At 36.7% G+C, this 21,227-nt stretch overlaps 1 protein-coding gene across 1 annotated transcript in view; it reads left to right on the plus strand.

Moving 5' to 3' along the window:
* Positions 1 to 21,227, plus strand: part of LOC148945532 (uncharacterized) — a 257,374-nt gene that overhangs the window by 107,676 nt on the left and 128,471 nt on the right. Inside the window, exons 9-10 of the mRNA XM_089099073.1 lie at positions 1,749 to 1,920; positions 12,547 to 12,671. Of these exons, the coding sequence (XP_088955199.1) occupies positions 1,749 to 1,920; positions 12,547 to 12,671 (297 nt within the window). The remainder of the gene's footprint in view (positions 1 to 1,748; positions 1,921 to 12,546; positions 12,672 to 21,227) is intronic.

Here is a 21,227-nt window from a genome sequence, read left to right on the forward strand (position 1 = left end):
TTGGGATGTTGAACTAAATTAAAACAATTGATTTGCAACCATATTTTCAAAAGGGCGTATTTGCAATATCTCTGGAAAATCTAAGGTTATTAAGATTAATTTTGGTGAATGTTATTGGCGTTTAACTAAATCAAACCACACGATGCACATGCAGGATGTCAAAAGGATGTATCAGCAATAATTCAGGGATGGCTGAGGGTAATAAGCTGATACCATCAACGCTGCTTCTTCTACTACTATTACTATTACTGCTCCTACTTCTACTGCTCTACAACTACTGCTACTGCAGGGACTACTGCTATCATTAATAATATTACTAAAAGTACTTGCGACGGCGACTGCTTGTGACTATGAATAATTGTGACTCTGACTACTTACGTATACAACTACTTGCAACTCCGACTTGTGACTGTTACTGTTACTACTACTACTAATATATTATAGTGGACTAAGTCAAAATAGTTTTAGTGCATCCAGGTTGTCAAAATGGCATAAATGTAACATCTTGGGAACGAAATAGATTCTAATTAGTGCCACATAGCCGTGGTCACCTGCGCTTGGTCAGTACTGTTTCCAATGTTGTGCAGTGACAGTGCTGCAGCTACTACCGGTGCGGTTGCTTAAAAGAATATTGTCTGTGGGAGTAAGTGCCAGGGTGTCGTAGCCCCGAGATCATTATTTCTAGTTCGCTGGAGGGGGGGAGGGGGTACTGAAAGTAATTCCATGATATCTAGGTAAACAACCTAGATAAGTGTATTCTTTAATGGTTGTTTCTATAACCAATCAACTCACTCTAATTCTTACGCCACTACACATCCCCCTACAGTTAAGGCCAGAGTGTGTAAGGGAATCCTCCGGCTCAACCAACGGGCGTCCTTATTCTTCAAAATGACCCAGACCCTGGGTCATTCTCTCTAAAACTATATCTTCCCTCGCGGAAGATCTCAGTAATAACTATATATAAGGCTCTCCCTGAACCGATCGTCCTTAACAACTATCGTCCACAGCCCAACAGGTTTTAAGTTGAAACTTTCAGGGAAAGTTCAGAGGGTTGTAAAACTCAATCAAAATAGATCTAATGATTTTATAAAGATCAAGAAACCTGACCAGGCATTTTTTTTAAATTTTTTAAATTTTTTTTTTTTATTAAGAATCCTAGAGGACCTAACATTTTTAATGCGAGCCGTATTGTGCGACATTGAATGAGAGTTTAAACTTGAGAATTTGAAATATGCTATTGATTTTTCGTATTAAGGAAAATCAGAAGGACGTAACTTACTTTAGTGCTTTCAAGGTAAGGGATATTGACTATCTATTCTCTTTTGCCTGGCAACGCATTCGAAAAAAGAATGCATTTCTCATAATCTGGGAAAAGACATGGCGGTTTTCGCATAGGAATACAATCTTAAATCTTTCCTCCCCTCCACCTCAAAAATATCTTCGTAAACTCATTCTCTTGGAAAGTTTCACCGGATACCTGTAAGGATTATGTAAGGATTTTGAAACTTTGTTTATTGCACTGATGGTGTTAAAGACAAAAAATATTTTCTTATTATAATGTATACCATAGCTGCTCGGAAAAAAGATAAATTTCTGTTTCACCGTAATATTTTTTTGAAAATGAACGTATGTGTAATTTTTTCTCTTGTCATTGTTTGTTTTATTGTTACGAATTTTCCTTCATACAATAACTTTTATTGTTATTTTTATTGTTCCTATTTATGATGCATATGTTCTTTTAATTTCAGGGATTTGAACAAGATACAAGAAGGCATTGGAGAAAAAATAGGAATGTTTTTGTTTTCTCTAGTCGGCTTTCTGGCAGGGCTAGTCAATGCTTTCATATATGGATGGGAGCTCACTCTTGTGATTTTGGCTCCTATGCCTGTATTAGTCATTGGCTTGGGATTTTTAGGAAAGGTATATTTTTTAAAGGTATATTAGGCCTATTTTATATTTTTTACTTTTATTTTTGTCATGCCTAAAACGAAAGGCCATAATATATCCTTTTTGTTATTTAGATAAACAAACATTTCCAATACAAAGAAGTCTCCAAAGAAGAAGATCCGTTTTATGATTATTGTAAAAGTGTTTTCATAGTCGATGTAATAATATTAAACCAGTGAAAATTAATGTTTTTTTCATATTAGATTAAATAAAAAAAAAAATTCAACTGAAAGGAAGGAGCAGCATTAAAACTTAAAACGAACAGAAATTATTACGTATATGAAGGGGATTGACCCCTCCACAACATCTCGCTCTTTACGCTAAAGTTTTTTAGTGCTTAAAAAAAAACTTCCTATTGTTCTAACTAAAGGACCCTCGTGATTCAGGAGTCGTTCTTAAGAAACTGGGACAAAATTCAAACTTTACCGTAAAGAGCGAGGTGTTGAGGAGGGGACAATCCCCTTCATACACGTAATAATTTCTGTTCGTTTTAAGTTTTAATGTTTGCTCCCTTCTTTCATTTAAAAAAAATGTTTTTTCAATTTAATTTCTGATCGTTCTTAGATACTGCCAGGAAATCTGGCCCCACCTCCATGGAGAAATCCCCATTCTCACTGAAATATCCTCTAGACAATTCAATCCCGGTGAAAATTTACTCCGGCCAGTTATCCTTAACAACTCCACGCCTAAAATTGAGACGCAAAAGAGAAAGCAAGACATTTAAAAAGAATTTTGCGTAGGAATTCTGGCAAAATCCCCCAGTATATAATTTCCCCTGACAAATCCACCCCCTGAAAAATGTATATGCTCCACACCCGAAAATGTATACATACTTCACAATAAGAAATACTATGTATAAGAAATGGGCAAATTTTATGACTTAAAAACCTTTCCCATGGAACTGTTTGGGGCAATTTTATATCCAAACTCATAGTTATTGGGCCTTTCAACTATGATGAGCAAAATGGATGTCTCAAAATTTTGATCTGACGACTTTGGGAAAAAAATTAGAGGAGGGGGCCAGCTTGCCCTCCAATCTTTTTGGTCACTTAAAAAGAGTACTGGAACTTTTAATTTCCGTTCGAATGAGCACTTTCGTGGTATTCTAGGACCACTGGGTCGATACGATCACCCCTGGGGAAAAACAAGTCGGACAAACATTTCGGGGGGGGGGGTCAAACCCCCTGACCCTCCTGGATACGGCCTAGATTGCTGGTATAGGCTTAAAAATAACTATATTGTATTCCATTAAAAACGAGGCATAACTCTGTTCAGGTGCCGTTTAACTGTATTTTGACCGTATTGAACTAAAAATCAGGCCTATTGAATTATGTTAAAACAATCTCTACTGCTGAATCTCTGAGTTATTTGTTATTCAAAATATCTGAAAATAAAATTGAAACACCAGAAAGATATATTCATGACGTTTGCAACTGCTTGCATGGTTGTTTACCAGATTAATTAAAAAAAAACTTTCCGAAAAATAATTTTTTCAAAGAAAAGTAAAGGCCATTTTAAACTTAAGCTCAGCAGATACAAATACCTGTTAAAATTCAAACTAAAAACGACCATAAATTACTATTAAAAAATAAATGAAACCCAAAACGAACAGAAATTAAATAAATCATCATAGGAAAAGACATACAACAGGGAATAATATAAATGAATAAATAGATCCGAAAGCGAGTAATGCTTGGATGGAATATGAATATCAAGCTTAAAACGAAAACAAATAATTTGCTATTAAAGTATAAATGAAACTTAAAACAAACAGAAATTAAATAATAAATCAATGCGGACAAACATACAATATATATTAATGTAAATGAATAAATAAATCTTAAAACGAGTGAAACTTAAATTGAATATGCAAATCAAGTTTGAATCGAATAAAAATAACTACAAACAAGAGTTTGGGTATCGTCTCACTGCAGAAGCCTAAAACCTACTGCGTCATTGGCGCTTTACTGAAAACAATTCTTTGAAATATTTTCACTTTTGTAACTTTAAGAAATCAAAAATTAATTAAAATTTTATTGAATAAATATCAGCATATGTATAGTATATTGACGATGCACCTTTTTTTTAGTAAACTCATTTGAATTTTTTCAGTAAAGTAAAAATTATATTCTGGCTTTTACAAAGCAAAGGGGGTTTGAACCCTACTCATAATAATTTATGATAGATTTGAGTTTGAATCAATTATTTATTTTAATTTTTGCTCGTCCTGGGTTTCATTTATTTATTGATACTGATTTGGGATAGTTGTATGTTTGGTAGATTATATGATAGTCCGGACGCCAAGTGTTAAAAATGTGAACCATACCACGACGGAATGGGGCTGCTACGAGAATTAGCCTACCCTCCACCCCCTAAATTGACCATGCGGATTCAAAAATACCAATGGCACTTGCTTGCGAGTGGTGGAACACTCCGAAACTTGACATTTTATTATATTTTTGTGTTTCATGCAAGAAAATGCATGTTCCACAAAGTTTGAGGTGCAGTTTTCCGCTCAAATAGGAATGCCTAGAAGCCATAGAATGTTTTCATAACAAACTAACACGGTTAGTTACAACAAAAAGGCAGAGTTAAAAAAAAATGGCAAAACTATATGAGTCTTGAACAGTCTTGGAAAGTATAAACAAAATCAAATTTTGTTTGTAGTGAACTGTAGAGAACTAATAAATTAAACTGAATATTTGATCCATAATGATTTTAATTGCTAAAAGCTCATCAGTTCAAAATTTTACTGTAATTTTAATATTTATTTTCAATATTAAGTACAAAAGAACACATTTGTAATATAATTCGTTTTCAATAAAGCGCCAATGACGCAGTAGGTTTTAGGCTTCTGCAGTGAGACAATACCCAAACTCTTGTTTGTAGTTATTTTTATTCGATTCAAACTTGATTTGCATATTCAATTTAAGTTTTACTCGTTTTAAGATTTAATTATTCATTTACATTAATATGTATTGTATGTTTGTTCACATTGATTGTTTATTTAATTTCTGTTCGTTTTAAGTTTCATTTATACTTCAATAGCAAAATATTTTTATTCGTTTTAAGCCTGATTTTCATATTCAATATAAGCATTACTCCGTTTAAGATCTATTTATTCAGTTATGTTATTATTTGTTGTATGTTTTTTGCTCCGATTGTTTACTTAGTTTGTGTTCGTTTTGGGTTTAATTCATAATCTAATAGTAATCTCTGGTCGTTATTTGTTTGTATTTTAACATGTATTTTTATATCATGATCTTAAGTTTAAAATGGCCTTTACTTTTCTTTGAAAAACTTATTTTTCGGAAAGTTTATTTTTAATTAATTTTTGTTCGTTTTTGATTGCAAAAAGTTTCAATTTTTTATGGCATGGGGGGGGGACTTACTGTCCAATTATTCTTGACTTTAAAAAACGGATCTGGAATTTTCAATTTAAATGGAATGAGGTTTTTTTCAAATTATATACGATTACCTCTTTGATAAAAAACTTACATATGAACAATAGACAGCTTGCACAAATTGTGGACAGCGATTGACAACAATGAATGGACTGAAAAAATAGCTCCAATAAGGGGGTTTACACAATTTCACTTGCTGACACAAAGGGATCACGACTGTTTGGAATTGACCTAAATAGGAATTTGTTTGCCAAAGCAATTTTGCATCTATCACAGAGTATGTATTTTAACCTCATAATTGGATAAATATAATAGACTTCCTATGTGTTCCTCATAAACAAAACCCCTTCCCATAAGTTATAAACCCCCTTCAATAAGTTATGCCCCAGGGCATAACTTACAACGCCTTCCCCTGGGCCCTGGTGGGCTGTGTCGACACCGGAGTTTTTTTTTATCAGAACTTTGAACTATTTTAATAAAATGTCTATTTCAAAGTCTTTATCTTATGCATTTAGGGCATGGAGGAGGGAGAGGGGCTAGTTGCCCTTCAATCTCATTTGACTCTTAAAAAGTGAAGAAGAACTTTCTATTTTCGATCAAACGAGCCCTTTCACAAGTCTAAGCGAACATCCCTTCCATTAGAAACTACATGAAGGATTTTGATCACCCTTAAATTTTTGTCCTTGCTCTGTGGAGTGAGGGAGGATTTAATCCACAAAGAAATAATTTCCTGACTCTGGAATTACGCTTAATAAAATGGCTGTCTTCAAAGTTTGATTGGATGTGTTTGGGGAAAAGATGGGCGTGAGAGGGGGGTTAGTTGCCCTCAAATCACTTTCGGCTATTACAAAGAGCGCTAGCCCTCGGAATTTCCAATTGAATGAGCCTTTTTTGAAGTTTCTATGACACCGCCTTCTATAAAAACCTTATATGACCCCAGGGCATAACTTAAAACCCTTGCCCTGAGGGTTGTGGGGGATTACCCTTCTCAAAGACATACTTTCCACTCGGAAATCAACTACGCTGAACAAAAGGGCTATCTCAAAATTTTGATTGGATATGTTTGGGGGAATGATGGGAGTGGGGGGGGGGGCTAGTTGCCCTCCAATCACTTTCGACTATTAAAAAGGCCACTAGCCCTTTGAATTTACAATTGAATGAGCCTGTTTTGAAGTTTCTACGATAACACCTTCTATAAAAACCTTATATGCCCCCAGGGCATAACTTAAAACTCTTGCCCTGAGGGTTGTGGGGGAGTGTCCTCATCAAAAACATATTTTCTATCTGGAAATCAACTACACAGAACAAAATGGCTATCTCAAAAGTTTGATTGGATGTGTTTGGGGAAATGATGGACGTGGGGGGGGGGCTAGTTGCCCTCCAATCCCTTTCGACTATTAAAAAGGGCACTGGCCCTTTAATTTCCAATCGAATGAGCCTGTTCTGAAGTTTTTACGACAACGTCTTAATACACTACCTCGTAGGCTCCCATGGCCTGACTTAACCCTTTGACACGGAGGGTTGTGGGGGAGTGTCCTGAACAAGGATATTATTTAAACATTGAAATCAGCTACACTGAACAAAAATGGCTGACTCAAATTGAGATTGGCTATGTTTGGGGGAATGCTGGCCGTAGAGGGGGGCTAGTTACCCTTCAATCACTTTTAACTATTAAAAAGGGCACTATCCCTTTGAATTTCCAATCGAATGAGCCTTTTTTGAAGTTTTTATGACAACGCCTTCTATAAAAACCTTATATGCCCCCAGGGCATAACTTAAAACCCTTGCCCTGAGGGTTGTGGGGGATTGTCCTCCTCAAAACCATGTTTTCTATCTGAAAATGAACTACGCTGAAGAAAATGGCTATCTCAAAATTTTGATTGGATGTGTTTGGGGGAATGATGGGCGGGGGCGCGCCCTAGGTTCCCTCCAATCACTTAAGACTATTAAGAAGGGCACTATCCCTTTGAATTTCCAATCGAATGAGCCTTTTTTAAGTTTCTACGACCAAGCCTTCTATAAAAACCTTATATACCCCCAGGGCATAGCTTAAAACCCTTGTCCTGAGGGTTATGGGGGAGTGTCCTCCTAAAAAACATATTTTCTATCTGGAAATCAACTACGCCGAACCAAATGGCTATATCAAAATTTTGATTGGATGTGTTTGGGGGAATGATGGGCGTGGGGGGGGGGGGGGGCTAGTTGCACTCCAATTACTTTCGAATATTAAGAAGGGCACTAGCCCTTTAATTTCCAATCGAATGAGCCTTTTTTGAAGTTTGTACGACAACGCCTCCTGTAAAAACCTTATATGCCCCCAGGGCATAACTTAAAACCCTTGCCCCAAGGGTTTTGGCGGAGTGTCCTCCTCAAAAAGATATTTTCTACTTGTAAATCAACTACGCTGAACAAAATGTCTATCTCAAAATTCTGATTGGATGTGTTTGGGGAAATGATGGGCGTGGCGGGGGGGGGGGGATAGTTGCCCTCCAATCATTTTCAAATATTAAAAAGGGCACTATCCCTTTGAATTTCCAATCGAATGAGCCTGTTTTGAAGTTTCTACGACAACGCCTTCTATAAAACCCTTATATGCCCCAGGGGGCATAACTTAAAACCCTTGCCCTGAGGGTTGTGGGGGACTTTCCTCCTCAAAAATATATTTCCTATCTGGAAATCAACTACACTGAACAAAATGGGTATCTGAAAATTTTGATTGGATGTATTTGGGGAAATGAGGGGCGTGGGGGGGGAAGGGGCTAGTTACACTCTAGTCACTTTCGACTATTAAAAAGGGCACTAGCCCTTTAATTTCGAATCGAATGAGTATGTTTTGAAGTTTCTGCGACAACGCCTTCTATAAAAACCTTATATGCCCCAGGGTATAACTTAAAACCCTTGCCCTGAGGGTTTTGGGGGAGTATCCTACTCAAAAATATATTTTTTATTTGGAAATCAACTACGCTGAACAAAATGGCAATCTCAAAATTTTGATTGGATGTGTTTGGGGGAATGATGGGCGTAGGGGGGCAGTTGCCCTCCAATCATTTTCGACTATTAAAAAGGGCACTAGCCCTTTAATTTCAAATCGAATGAGCCTTTTTTGAAGTTTGTACGACAACGCCTCCTGTAAAAACCTTATATGCCCCCAGGTTATAACTTAAAAACCGTGCCTTGATGTTTGTGGGTAAGTATCCTCATCAAAAAAATATTTTATATCTGTAAATCAACTACTCTGAACAAAATGTATATCTCAAAATTTTGATTGGATGTGTTTGGGGAAATGATGGGCGTGGGGAGAGGGAGGGGGGCTAGTTACACTCCAATCACTTTCGAATAATAAAAAGGGCACTAGCCCTTTGAATTTCCAATCGAATGAGCCTGTTTTGAAGTTTCTACGACCACGCCTTCTATAAAAACCTTATATGCCCCCAGGGCATAGCTTAAAACCCTTGCCCTGAGGGTTGTGGGGGAGTATCCTCCTCAAAAATATATTTTCTATCTGGAAATCAACTACGCTGAACAAAATGGCTATCTCAAAATTTTGATTGGATGTGTTTTGGGGAATGATGGGCGTGGGGGGGTAGTTGCCCTCCAATCATTTTTGACTATTAAAAAGAGCACTAGAACCCTCGATTTCCAATCGAATGAACCCACTTTGAAGTTTCTACGACGACCCCTTCCATATGAAGTGCCTCTGGGGAAAAACAATAATAATAAATAATAAAACATTGGAGCCGTATGGCCTTTACTATATGCAACGCTACAGCGTTGCCTCTGATACTGCCTAAGAGTAGATCATTGCTTGTAAACGTTCATGCCATGAATGCTTCTGGAATAGTTCAAATTGTTTTTTTTTAATCAATCATCGTGTGATAGGGCTATCAGGCAAGCCACCTACATAGAGTACACTCATATCAAACTAACACCTAGTGAAGAAATTCTGAAAAAAGGCTTTATGTTTCAATCACTTGAACGTTTTTCCCAATATAGCAGTAAAGTGCAAATTATGTTCTGGCCTTGGGAAGGCAAAGGGATTTTGAGCCCTACTCATGTTAATTTCTCTCGTGATGAGTTTGACTCGGTTATTTATTGTAATTTCTGTTCGTTTCTGGTTTCATTTATTTATCGATGCTGATTTGTGGTAGTTTCATGATTGGTAGATTATATTATTTTATTTTTGCTCATTTTTTGTTTAATGGAGTTCTTTTACTTTTCTTTGATAAACTTATTCTGTCGAAAAAGGTTTTTTTCATGAATTTCTGTTCGTTTTATATTGACATAGTCTTTTCAGGGAAAAAGAAAATAATACTTTAAATCTTTTCGTTTTTTAGACTTTATAGTTTGGCCTGCTAATTGTATGCTGGAGAAAAATTTTCAGCAATTTTTTAACAACATACACCCTTTTAAAAATCTGAACACAAATAGTAGTGTTTAATTTAGTTTCATACCACCTCTAGTTGACCTGAAATAGAAAATTTGATACCATTCGAAAAAAAAATCTGTTTACTTTCTTTGATAGCTTGGATACAATTATGCTATTTTGATTTGGTTAATTTTAAGAGCAGAATTAGCCCCAAAAGTTGGAACATAATACCCTCAGTCGCTCTTGGGATACTGCTGAGATGCCTTATTGGGAATTAGCATTAACACAGTGCATTTTGATTTAATATTAAGGCAACATCTAGTTTTTAAACATAATGGGCAAATAGGAGGGTGGGTATGGGAGGGGGACTAGTTGACCTCCAATCACTTCGGACTATTAAAAAGGGCACTAGCCCTTTCAATTTGCAATCGATGAACCCTTTTTGAGTTTCTACGACAACACTTTCTATAAACACCTTATATGCCCCCAAGGCATAAATTACAACCCTTGCCCTGAGGGCTCTGAGGGGGTTGTCATCCTCAAAGACCTAGTTTCCAGAACTTTCAACTACGTTAAACAAAATAGCTATCTCAAATTTTGATTGGATGTGTTTGGGGAAATGGTAGACGTGACAGGGGCGTTTGTTGCTCTCCAATCACATTCAACTATTAAAAAAGGCACTCGCCCTTTCAATTTCCAATCGAATGTGCCCTTTTGAAGTTTCTACGACAGCGCGTTCAATAAAAACCTTATATACCTCCAGGGTATAACTTACAACCCTTGCCCTGAGGGCTGGGGGGGGGGGAGGGTGTTCACCCTCAACGACCTAATTTCCAGAAAATTTAACTATGTTGAAGAAAATTGATATAAAAAAATGTTCATTGGATGTGTTTGGGGAAATGGTGGGCGTGAGAGGGGGGGTATTAGCCCTCCAATCACTTCCGACCATTAAAAAAGGCAAAAACCCTTTCAATTTCCAATCAAATGAGCCCTTTTTGAAATTTCTACGACAACGCTTTCTATAGAAACCTTATATGCCACAGGGCATAACTTACAACCCTTGATCTGAGGGCTGTGAGGGGGTTGTCATCCTCAAAAACATAATTTCCGGACCTTTCAACTACATTGAAGAAAAAGGCTATCTCAAAATTTTGATTGGATATGTTTCGGGAAATGGTGGGCGTGAGAGGGGGGCCTCACGACTATTAGATCACTTTCGACTATTAAAAAGGGCACTAGCCGTTTCAATTTCCAATGGAATGATTCTTTTTTGAAGTTTCTACGACAACGTTTTCTATAAAAAAAACATTATATGCCCCCAGGGCTTAATTACAACCCTTGCCTTGAGGGCTGTGGGGGGATGGTCATCCTTAAAGACCTAATTCTGAATTTTTAACTACGTTGAACAAAATGGTTATCTAAAAATTTTGATTAGATTTGTTTGGGGTAAAGCTGGGCGTCAGAGGGGGTTAGTTCCTCTCAAATTACTTTCGACTATTAAAAAGGGCACTAGCCCTTTGAATTTCCAATCGAATGAGCCCTTTTTCAAGTTTCTACGGCAAAGCCTTCAGTAAAAACCTTATATGCCTTTAGGGCATAACTTACAACCCTTACCTTGAGTGCTGTGGGGGAGTGTTATCCTCAAAGATATAATTTCCAGACCTTTCAACTACTTTGATCAAAATTTGTGTCTCAAAATTTTGATTGGATGTGTTTGGATAAATGATAATAGGGGGCACGGAAGGGGTGTTAGTTGCCTTCTAATCACTTTTGACTATTAAAAAGGGCACTAGCCATTTTAATTTCCAATCAAATGAGCCCTTTTTGAAGTTTCTACGACAACGCTTTCTATAAAACCTTATATGCTCCCTTGGCATAACTTACAACCCTTGCCCTGAGGGCTGGGGGGAAGGGGGTTGACATTCTCAAAGACCTATTTTCCAGAACTTTCCACTAGGTTGAACAAAATGGCTATCTCAAAATTTTGATTGTATGTGTTTGGGGAAAAGGTGGGCGTAAGAAAGGGTTAGTTGCCCTCCAATCATTTTCGACTATTAAAAAGGCAACTACCCATTTCAATTTCCAGTTGAATGAGCCTTTTTTGAAGTTTCTAAGACCACGGTTTCTATAAAAACTTTATATGCCCCCAGGGCATAACTTACAACTCTTGCCCTGGGGGATGTTGGGGAGTGTCCTCTTAGAAAACATAATTTCAATGTGGAAATCAACTACACTGAACAAGATGGCTATCTCAAAATTTTGATTGGATGTGTTTGGGGAAATGGAGGCTGTGGAAGGGGTGTTAGTTGCCTTCCGACCCCTTCCGACTATTAAAAAGGGCCAAGCTACTCGAATTTCCAATCGAATGAGACCTTTCCGACGTTCCTACGACAACTCCTTCGATATGAAATGCCCTGGTCCAAAGAAAAAATGAATAAATAATACATTGTGCCAACATCGTTCTTTACTTAGGCAGCGCGATTGCGCTGCCTATGATAAGAATGACTTTGGATTTAATCTCTAGGATAATTGGTTTATCCTAGATAGGGTTTAAAAGAATATTCCCAATGTCTCGTATGAAAAGGAAAATGGGTTAGATTTAAACTCTGTGATTGAATAATCTTTAAAGAATTTGACGAGGGGGTATATATTGGCTTAAAGAAATGAAGAAGAAGGAAAGGATTTAGAAACACTACTACATCATTTAGCTTAAAATATAATTTTTCCAGTTTTTATGTTTATTTGTATTTGTGAATAAAAATTTTTGCACAAAAGATTTGTGATATAAAGCCAAAACGTCCATGCTCAACACCTTTTTGTCTTTTCCAGGTAACATCTAATTTAGCAGAAAAAGAATCGCAAGCCTACTCAAAAGCTGGGGGAATTGCAGAAGAAGTAATTAGTGCTATTCGGACTGTTGTCGCCTTTGGTGGAGCCGAAAAGGAGGTTGAAAGGTAATACTGATTGATATATATATATATATATATATATATATATATATATATATATATATATATATATATATATATATATATATATATATATATATATATATATATATATATATATATATATATATATATATATATATATATATATATATATATATATATATATATATATATATATATATATATATATATATATATATATATATATATATATATATCAGGGTTGCAAAAGTGCCAATACTCTAGTAAAGGATGATCCACTGCCTATAATAACCAAAAAAAAAAAACTAGTAAAAAAGACCGACAAGTGAGAAAATATTGCCATTTCTAGCTAATTCGGGAATTGTTACTATGATCTAAATTAGTTTTAATAGTAAAATGCTAGTTTGAAAGTAAATTGAAGGAAATTTCAGTCTGAAACAATAGGACATGTTCAGGGGGAGGGGGGCTCAGGGTTTGAACCTTCCCTTTCTCAAAAGAATTGGGCCAACTCACAAAAAAATGGTAAAAATGTTAAACTAATTTTGATGAATTTTGCAAAGCTGTTTTGTACCCTCCCCTCCACCACCCCTAAACAAAAATGAACGAAAGCCATATTCAGGAACCTTAAAGGTCCCCTGGCTTGAAGAGCGATGAAAAGCACATTTTGCATAGTTGGCACTAATGTGTCCTCTTTTGTTTTCTTTTTTCACTGCTACTGGGGTACTGAACTTCAGAGAAAGCTCTTTGCGTCAAATATATACGTTTCTCAAATGGGGGGGGGGGGGGGTCCCAATGTTTTGAAACAAATCTAAGGAAAGGAAGGCGTGGGCTAGGGGTCAACATAATGTAGAAAAGATGTCTGAGCTGGTTAGAAAAACTCAATGCATTTGTGTGAAGTGTAATATTACCCATCAAAAACTATGAGCCTGAAAAAATCCTATCAATTTTTCCAAAGAAGGGGGATACAGCCAAGTCGTCAGGTCACCAAATAACCATCAAATTCCGAATATACTGCAGAGGTTTCAAGGTTCTATATACAAAAATGTGGAACTCTCTCAACCTTGCTGCAATGGAAAAACTTGAAGATTAAAACTTGTAAATTTAGCAAGACAGTAAGCTATAGCTCACATACACGGGGAGCCATATTTCTCCTCTAGCTTTGCAAGTAACCTATTTTTCCTATCTGAATCACCGGCTCTTGATTCTTCAACGTTTTAGATTACAAAATTACCTGTCCTTCTTTCATTGCTTTCTTCATTGATTATAGATTAATTAAAAAAAACTTTCCGAAAAATAAGTTTTTCAAAGCAAATTAAAGACCATTTTAAACTTAAGCTCAGCAGATACACATACCTTTTAAAATTCAAACTAAAAACGACCAGAAATTACTATTAAAGAGTAAATGAAACCCAAAACGAACAGAAATTAAGTAAGCAATCATAGCAAAAACACACAACAAATAATAATATAAATGAATAAATAGATCTTAAAGCGAGTAATGCTTACATTGGATATGAATATCAAATACTACTGCTACTACTACTACTAACAACTCACCGCAGCACCAAGCCGCCTGAGGCCAACACAGCTACGCACGCTCCTCCGCCACCCCAATCTATTCAAAGTCTCCCTTTTTACACCCGCCCACGAAGTTCCCATTTCCTTTAAATCTTTCTTTATGACGTCCTCCCATCCCCAGACGGGGACGACCTGCTTTATGTTTAGCCCTTGATGGTTGGCCGAAAAGAACAACCTTCGGCAATCCGTCATCCTTCATCCGCACAACGTGCCCTAACCACCTAAACCTTTCTTTCATTATAGCCCTAGAGAGCGGTATCGAACCACATTTTTCGTATAGCCTATTATTTGAAATACGGTCAGTCAGCCGGGTACCCAGAACAATCCTTACGCAATTTCTCTGGAAAACATCTAGCAAATCTTCATCCGCTTTTCGGAGCGTCCATGCTTCACAGCCATATTTGACCACTGTCATCACTGTAGCTTCTAATATTCTAATCTTGGTTTGCAGACTTTTCTTCCTATTCTTCCAGACTTTTTTAACTGTGAAAAAACACCCTGAGCCTTGGCTATTCTATTTTTAACATCTTCACTGCTCCCACCATCTTTACTAATAATAGTACCAAGGTAAGTGAACCTGTCCACCTGATCAATCTTTTCATTGCCCAACATCACCTTTTCATCCTCACTTATTCCTAGCCTTAGTGACTTAGTCTTCCTAACATTAATTTTCAAACCAATTCTAGCACCCTGAACTCGCAAAACCTCTAAAACCTCATTCATTTTGCTCACACTTTCATCTAGGATACTGAAATCATCAGCATAATCCAAGTCCAGGAGACTTTTTCCTCCCTATTTGATTCCGTGGTCTCCCATTGCCTTTCCTGTGCTCCTTAAAACAAAGTCCATCAAAATAACTCATACAAAGGGGGATAGAACAAAACCCTGCTTAACTCATGATTTAATACAAAACCAGCTGCTAACCTCATTTCCTACCTTGACCGCAGCAGTGTTATTCTCGTACATAGCACTAATCACTTTAATGTATTTGTCTGGTATACCACACAAGGATAAAACCTTTACTAAAGCCCTTCTATCAACATAATCGAACGCTTGCTCGTAATCTATAAAACTGAGGACCAAAGGTATTTAACAACTCAGGCATTTCTCAATTATTAGCCTAAGATTGATAAGTTGGTCGACATATCCTATACCTTTTCTGAAACTGCACTGTTCTTCTCTTAAAACTTTGTCTGCGGCATCTCTCAGTCTAAAAAGTATCATATTACTAAGTAATTTACTACCTAGAGAGACCAGACTAATGCCTCGATAATTACCACACTCACTCTTATCACCTTTCTTATACAGTGGTTTAATTAAGGTTTTCCTAAAATCGTTAGGTACTTCCCCTTTTTCAAAAACCATGTTCATAATCTTTAGTAATTTATATCTAACCTCAGAGCCATCATATTTAATAAACTCATTTACCACACTATCAGTACCTTGAGCCTTATTATTTTCAATCGTTTTAGTACTGTTGCTAATTCTTCCTCGTAAAACAAATCTTCCTTCAAATACAAGGTATCACAAACGTTTTCATTTTCCTCTATATTTTTTCCTGCAACTCTATCTCGGTTAAGCAAGTTCTCAAAATGTTCGGCCCACCTCTCTGTAGTTTTTCCTTATCGCTAGTTGAGACCCCATTCCGATCTTTAACTGGGATAAGTCCGGATTGACTACTTCCTCTCAATTTGTTAACGTGCCAGTACAATATTTTACTATTATGTCGTCTAGCTGCATCTACCAGATCCTCGGCAATTTTATCCATGGCCTCCACTTCACACCTCCTTAGTTCATATTTTAATGCTTTCTCCACTTTCTTTACTTTTTTTTTGTTTTCATACGATTTATCACTCAGATAATTCTTGTACAAGTCCTTAAAATGAAAAAAAATTCCTATTGAAGTATAAATGAAACTTAAAACGAACATTGATTAAATAAACAATCAATGCAAACAAACATACAATAGATATTAATTTAAATTAATAAATAAATCTTAAAACGAATGAAACTTAAAATGAATATGCAAATCAAGCTTGAAACGAACAAAAATCACCACAAAAAAGAATTTGGGTATGACCTCCTTCTCTCACTGTAAAACTCTAAAACCTACTGCGTCATTGGTGCTTTACTGAAAACCAATTTTATGACAAATGTTTTCTTTTATACTTAATATTGGAAATAAACATTAAAATTATAGTAAAATTTTAAACTGATGAGCTTTCAGCAACTAATATCATTATACATAAAAGATTTAGCTCTTTTTAAAGTTGTTAAATACGAATATAGTTTCCCTACAAACAAGTGTTTGGATACTGCCTCCTTTCCTAACTGTAAATAAAAACCAAAAGCCTACTGCGTCATTGGCACTTAATTGAAAACGGATTATATTACAAATATTTTCTTTTCCAGTTCTTACAGCATTATAAATAAAAATAGAATTATAGTGAAATAAATTCTTGAACGGAAGGATCTTTCAACAACTAATATCATTATTCATCAAATATTTAATTTGATGTTTTTTATACTCCCCACGACTGTTCAAGACGATTATAGTTTTCAGTAAAGTGCCAATGACGCAGTAGGTTTTAGACTTTTACAGTGAGAGAAGGAGGTCATATCCAAACTCTTGTTTGTGGTGATTTTTGTTCGTTTCAAACTTGATTTGCATATTCAATTTAAGTTTCTCGTTTTAAGATTTATATTATTAATTTACATTAATATCTACTATATTTTTGTTTGCATTGATTGTTTACTTAATTTCTGTTCGTTTTAAGTTTCATTTATACTTCAATAGGAAAATATTTTTTTTTTTCGTTTTAAGCTTTATTTTCATATTCAATCTAAGCATTACTTGCTTTAAGATCTATTTGTTCATTTATATTATTACTTGTTGTATGTTTTTGCTTTGATTGCTTATTTAATTTCAGTTCGTTTTGGGTTTCAATTACCCTTTAATAGTAATTTTTGGTCGTTTTGAGTTTGAATTTTAAAAGGTATTTGTATCTGCTGAGCTTAAGTTTAAAATGGCCTTTACTTTTCTTTGAAAAACTTATTTTTCGGAAAGTTTTTTTTTTAATTAGTTTTTGTTCGTTTTTGATTGCAAAAAATTTCAAGTTTTTAAAAATTCCTTATTTCAAAATCAAACTTTAAAAAAAATTCAAATATTCATCAAAGTATCAAAACTGGTATCAAAGTAACAATATCGAAGTGAAAAATGGGTTTATGTCAACCTTGGAGTTTTTATTATCTGATGTTTGAACTATTTTTAACAAAATTGCTATCTCAGAATTTTTATCGGATGGGTTTGGGGAAAAAGGGCGTGGGAGGGGACTAGGTCAAGCTTCGGTCTCTTTTGACTTATTAAAAATGAACTAGAACATTCTATTTTCAATCAAATGAGCCCTCTCTGAAGTTTATACGAGTATCCCTTCTATAAGAACCATATATATCCCCAGAGTATAACTTACAACACATGTCCCTGGGCCCTGGGGGGCTGTGTCAACCCTGGAGTTTTAATTTCTGATAGTTGAACTATTTTTAACTAAATGGTCACCTGAAATTTTTATCAGATGGGTTTATCCATCCGATATGCCCAAATGCGTTGAGGACGGGAGGGGCTTGTTGCCCTCTGATCTTTTTCACTCTGAGAAAATGAGCTACAACTTTTAATTTCCATTCAAATGAACCCTCTCTGAAGTTTATACGAGCATACCTTCCATAAGAACTATATATAGCCCCAGAGCGATACTTACAACGCCTTCCCCGGCCCTGGGGGGGATGTTGTTGTTGACAAAGGAGTGTTTCTTACTGGATCTTTAAACTATTTTTAACGAAAGGACCATACGTAGAGGTATTTTTGTTATATGATCTTTCAGCTATTTCTAACAAAATGGCTACCTGAAATTTTCTATCAGATGTATTTGGGGAAAAAGGGCTTGGGGGGCCAGTTATCCTCTGATCACTTTTGACTCTTAAAAAGGGCACTAGCACTCTCGATTGACAATCGAATGAGCACCCTTTGAAGTTCATACGACGACCCCTTCTATGTGAAGTGCCTGTGGGGAAAAATAAATGGAGCGTGGGGGGAGGCTGGCTGCCTTCCAATCACTTCTGACTCTTAAAAAGTAAATTAAAACTTCCAATTATCAATCAAATGAGCCCTCTAGGAATTTTATACGATATCCCTTCCATAACAACCATATATGCCCCCAGGGCATAACTTACAACGCCTACCCTCGGGCCCTTGGGGGCTGTGTCGATACCTGAGTATTTTGTTATAAGAACTTTAAACTATTTCCAACACAATGTCTATCCCAAAATTTTTATCTGCTGCATTTACGGCGTGGAGGAGGGGGGGGGGCTAGTTGCCCTCCGATCTCTTTTGACTCTTAAAAAATGAGCAAGAACTTTCAATTTCAAATTAAATGATCCCTCTCCAAAGTTTATACGAGCATCCCTTCCATAAGAACTATATGTGCCCCTAGAGCATTACTCATAACACCTGCCTCCGGGCCCTGTCGGGTTCCGTCGACACAGGAATTTTTCTTATCTGACCTTTGAACTATTTTAAAGAAATGGCTATTATAAAAATTTTATCAGATGGGGTTGGGGAAAAAGGGTGTGGGGGGGGGGGGCTAGTTCCCCTCAGATATCTTTTGACTGTTAAAAATTGAACTAGAACTTTCAATTTCCAATCAAATGACCCCCCTCTGAATTTTATACGAGCATCCCTTTCATAAGAACCATAAACGCCCCCAGGACAACACTTACAACGCCTATCCCCCGGGCTCTGGGGGGTGTTTTCGTTATCTAATTTTTGAACAATTTTCAAAACACTGGCAATCTAAAACTTTGTAGGGGACGGGTTTGGGGAAAATAGAGCGTGGGGGGGCTAATTTAACTCTCTTGACTCTTAAAAAGTAAACTAAAACTTTCAATTTCCAATCAAATGAGCCCTCTATGAAGTTTATACGAGTATCCCTTTCATAAGAACCATATATGCCCTTAGGGCATAATTTAGAACGCCTTTCCCTGTGTTCTGGAGGGGGGGGGGGGGTTCTATTGACACCAGATTTTTTCTTATCCGACCTTTGAATTATTTTAACAAGATGTATATATCAAAACTTTCATCAGGTGGGTTGGGAGATAGCTGCCCTCGGATCTCTTTTGAATGTTAAAAAGTGAGCTCGAACTTTCAATATCCAATAAAATGAGCCATCTCTGAAGTTTATACGAGCATCCCTTTCATATGAATAATATATGCCCCAGGGCATAACTTACAGCGCCTGCCCCCAGGCCCTGGGGGGTTTTGACGACACCTGAGTTTTGTTATCTGACCTTTGAGAAATTTTTAACTTAATTCCTATCTCAAAATGTTTATTGGATGCATTAGGGGCAAAATGGCCATGGGGGGGGGGGCTAGTTGCCCTCCAATCTCTTTTGACTCGAAAAAACTTAACTAGAACTTTAAATTTTCAATCAAATGACCCATCTCTGAATTTTTTACGAGCATCTCTTCAATAAGAACCATATATTCCCCTAGGGCAAAACTTACCACACCTGCCCTCGGGCCCTGGGGGCTGTGTTGACCCCTGAGTTTTCGTTATATGAAAACTAGAACTTTCAATTTCCAATGAAATGAGCCCTCTCTGAAGTTTATACGAACATTCCTTCCATAAGAACCATATATGCCACCAGGGCATAACTTATAACCCTTGCCCCTGAAGACTGTAGGGGAGTGTCCTGCTCAAACATATAATTTGCAGAACTTTCAACTAAGTTGAACAAAATAGCTATACCAAAATTTTGATTGGATGTGTTTGGGGAAATGTTGAGCGTCAGTTGCCATAGAATCAATTTAGAATCGACTATTAAAAATTGAACTAGCCATTTAAATTTCCAATCGAATGAGCCCCTTCTGAAGTTTCTACGCCAACGTTGTCTATACAAAACCTTATATGCCCCCAGGGCAAAACTTAAAACCCTTGCCCTGAGGGCTGTGGGGGAGTTGTCACCCTCAAAGACCTAATTTCCAGAGTTTAAAACTACGTTTAATAAAACGGCTGTCTCAAAATTTTGATTGGATGAGTTTGGGGAAAAGGTGGACATGAGAGGGGGATTAGTTGCCCTCAAATCACTTTCAACTATTAAACAGGGCACTAGCCCTTAGAATTTCCAATTGAATGAGCCTTTTTAAAGTTTCTACGAAATTGCCCTATATAAAAACCTTATATGCCCCAAGGGTATAACTTAAAACCCTTGCCTTGAGGGTTGCGGGGGAGTGTCCTCCTCAGAAACGTTTTTTCTATCTGGAAATCAACAACACTGAACAAAATGATTATCTTAAAATTTTGATTGGATGTTTGTGGGGGAATGATGGGCGTGGGGGGACTAGTTGCCTTCCAATCCCTTTTGACTATTAAAAAGGGCACTAGCCCTTTGAATTTCGAATCGAATGAGCCTTTTGTGAAGTTTGTACGACAACGCCTTCTATAAAAATCTTATATGCCCCCAGGGCATAACTTAAAGCCTTTACCCTGAGGGTTGTTGGGGAGTGTCCTCCTCAAAACATATTTTCTATCTGGATATCTACGACGGTAAACAAAAAGGCTATCTTAAAATTTTTATTGGATGTGTTTGGGGGAATGATGGGTGTGGGGGGCTAGTTGCCCTCCAATCACTTTCGACTATTAAAAAGGCACTAGCCCTTTGAATTTCCAATCGAATTAGCCTTTTTGAAGTTTCTATGACAACGCCTTCTATACAAACCTTATATGCCCCCAGGGCATAACTCAAAACCCTTGCCCTGATAGTATCGGGGGAGTGTCCTCCTCAAAAACATATTATCTAACTGGAAATCAACTACGCTGAACAAAATGGCTATCTAAAAATTTTGATTGGATGTGTTTGGGGGAATGATGGGTGAGGGGACGGGGGGCTATTTACCCTCCAATCACTTTCGACTTCTAAAAAGGGCACTATCCCTTTGAATTTCCA

Source organism: Artemia sp. Qi Xiang Cuo, chromosome 13 (genome assembly GCF_049724085.1).
Source record: "Artemia sp. Qi Xiang Cuo chromosome 13, ASM4972408v1, whole genome shotgun sequence".
Taxonomy (NCBI): domain Eukaryota; kingdom Metazoa; phylum Arthropoda; class Branchiopoda; order Anostraca; family Artemiidae; genus Artemia; species Artemia sp. Qi Xiang Cuo.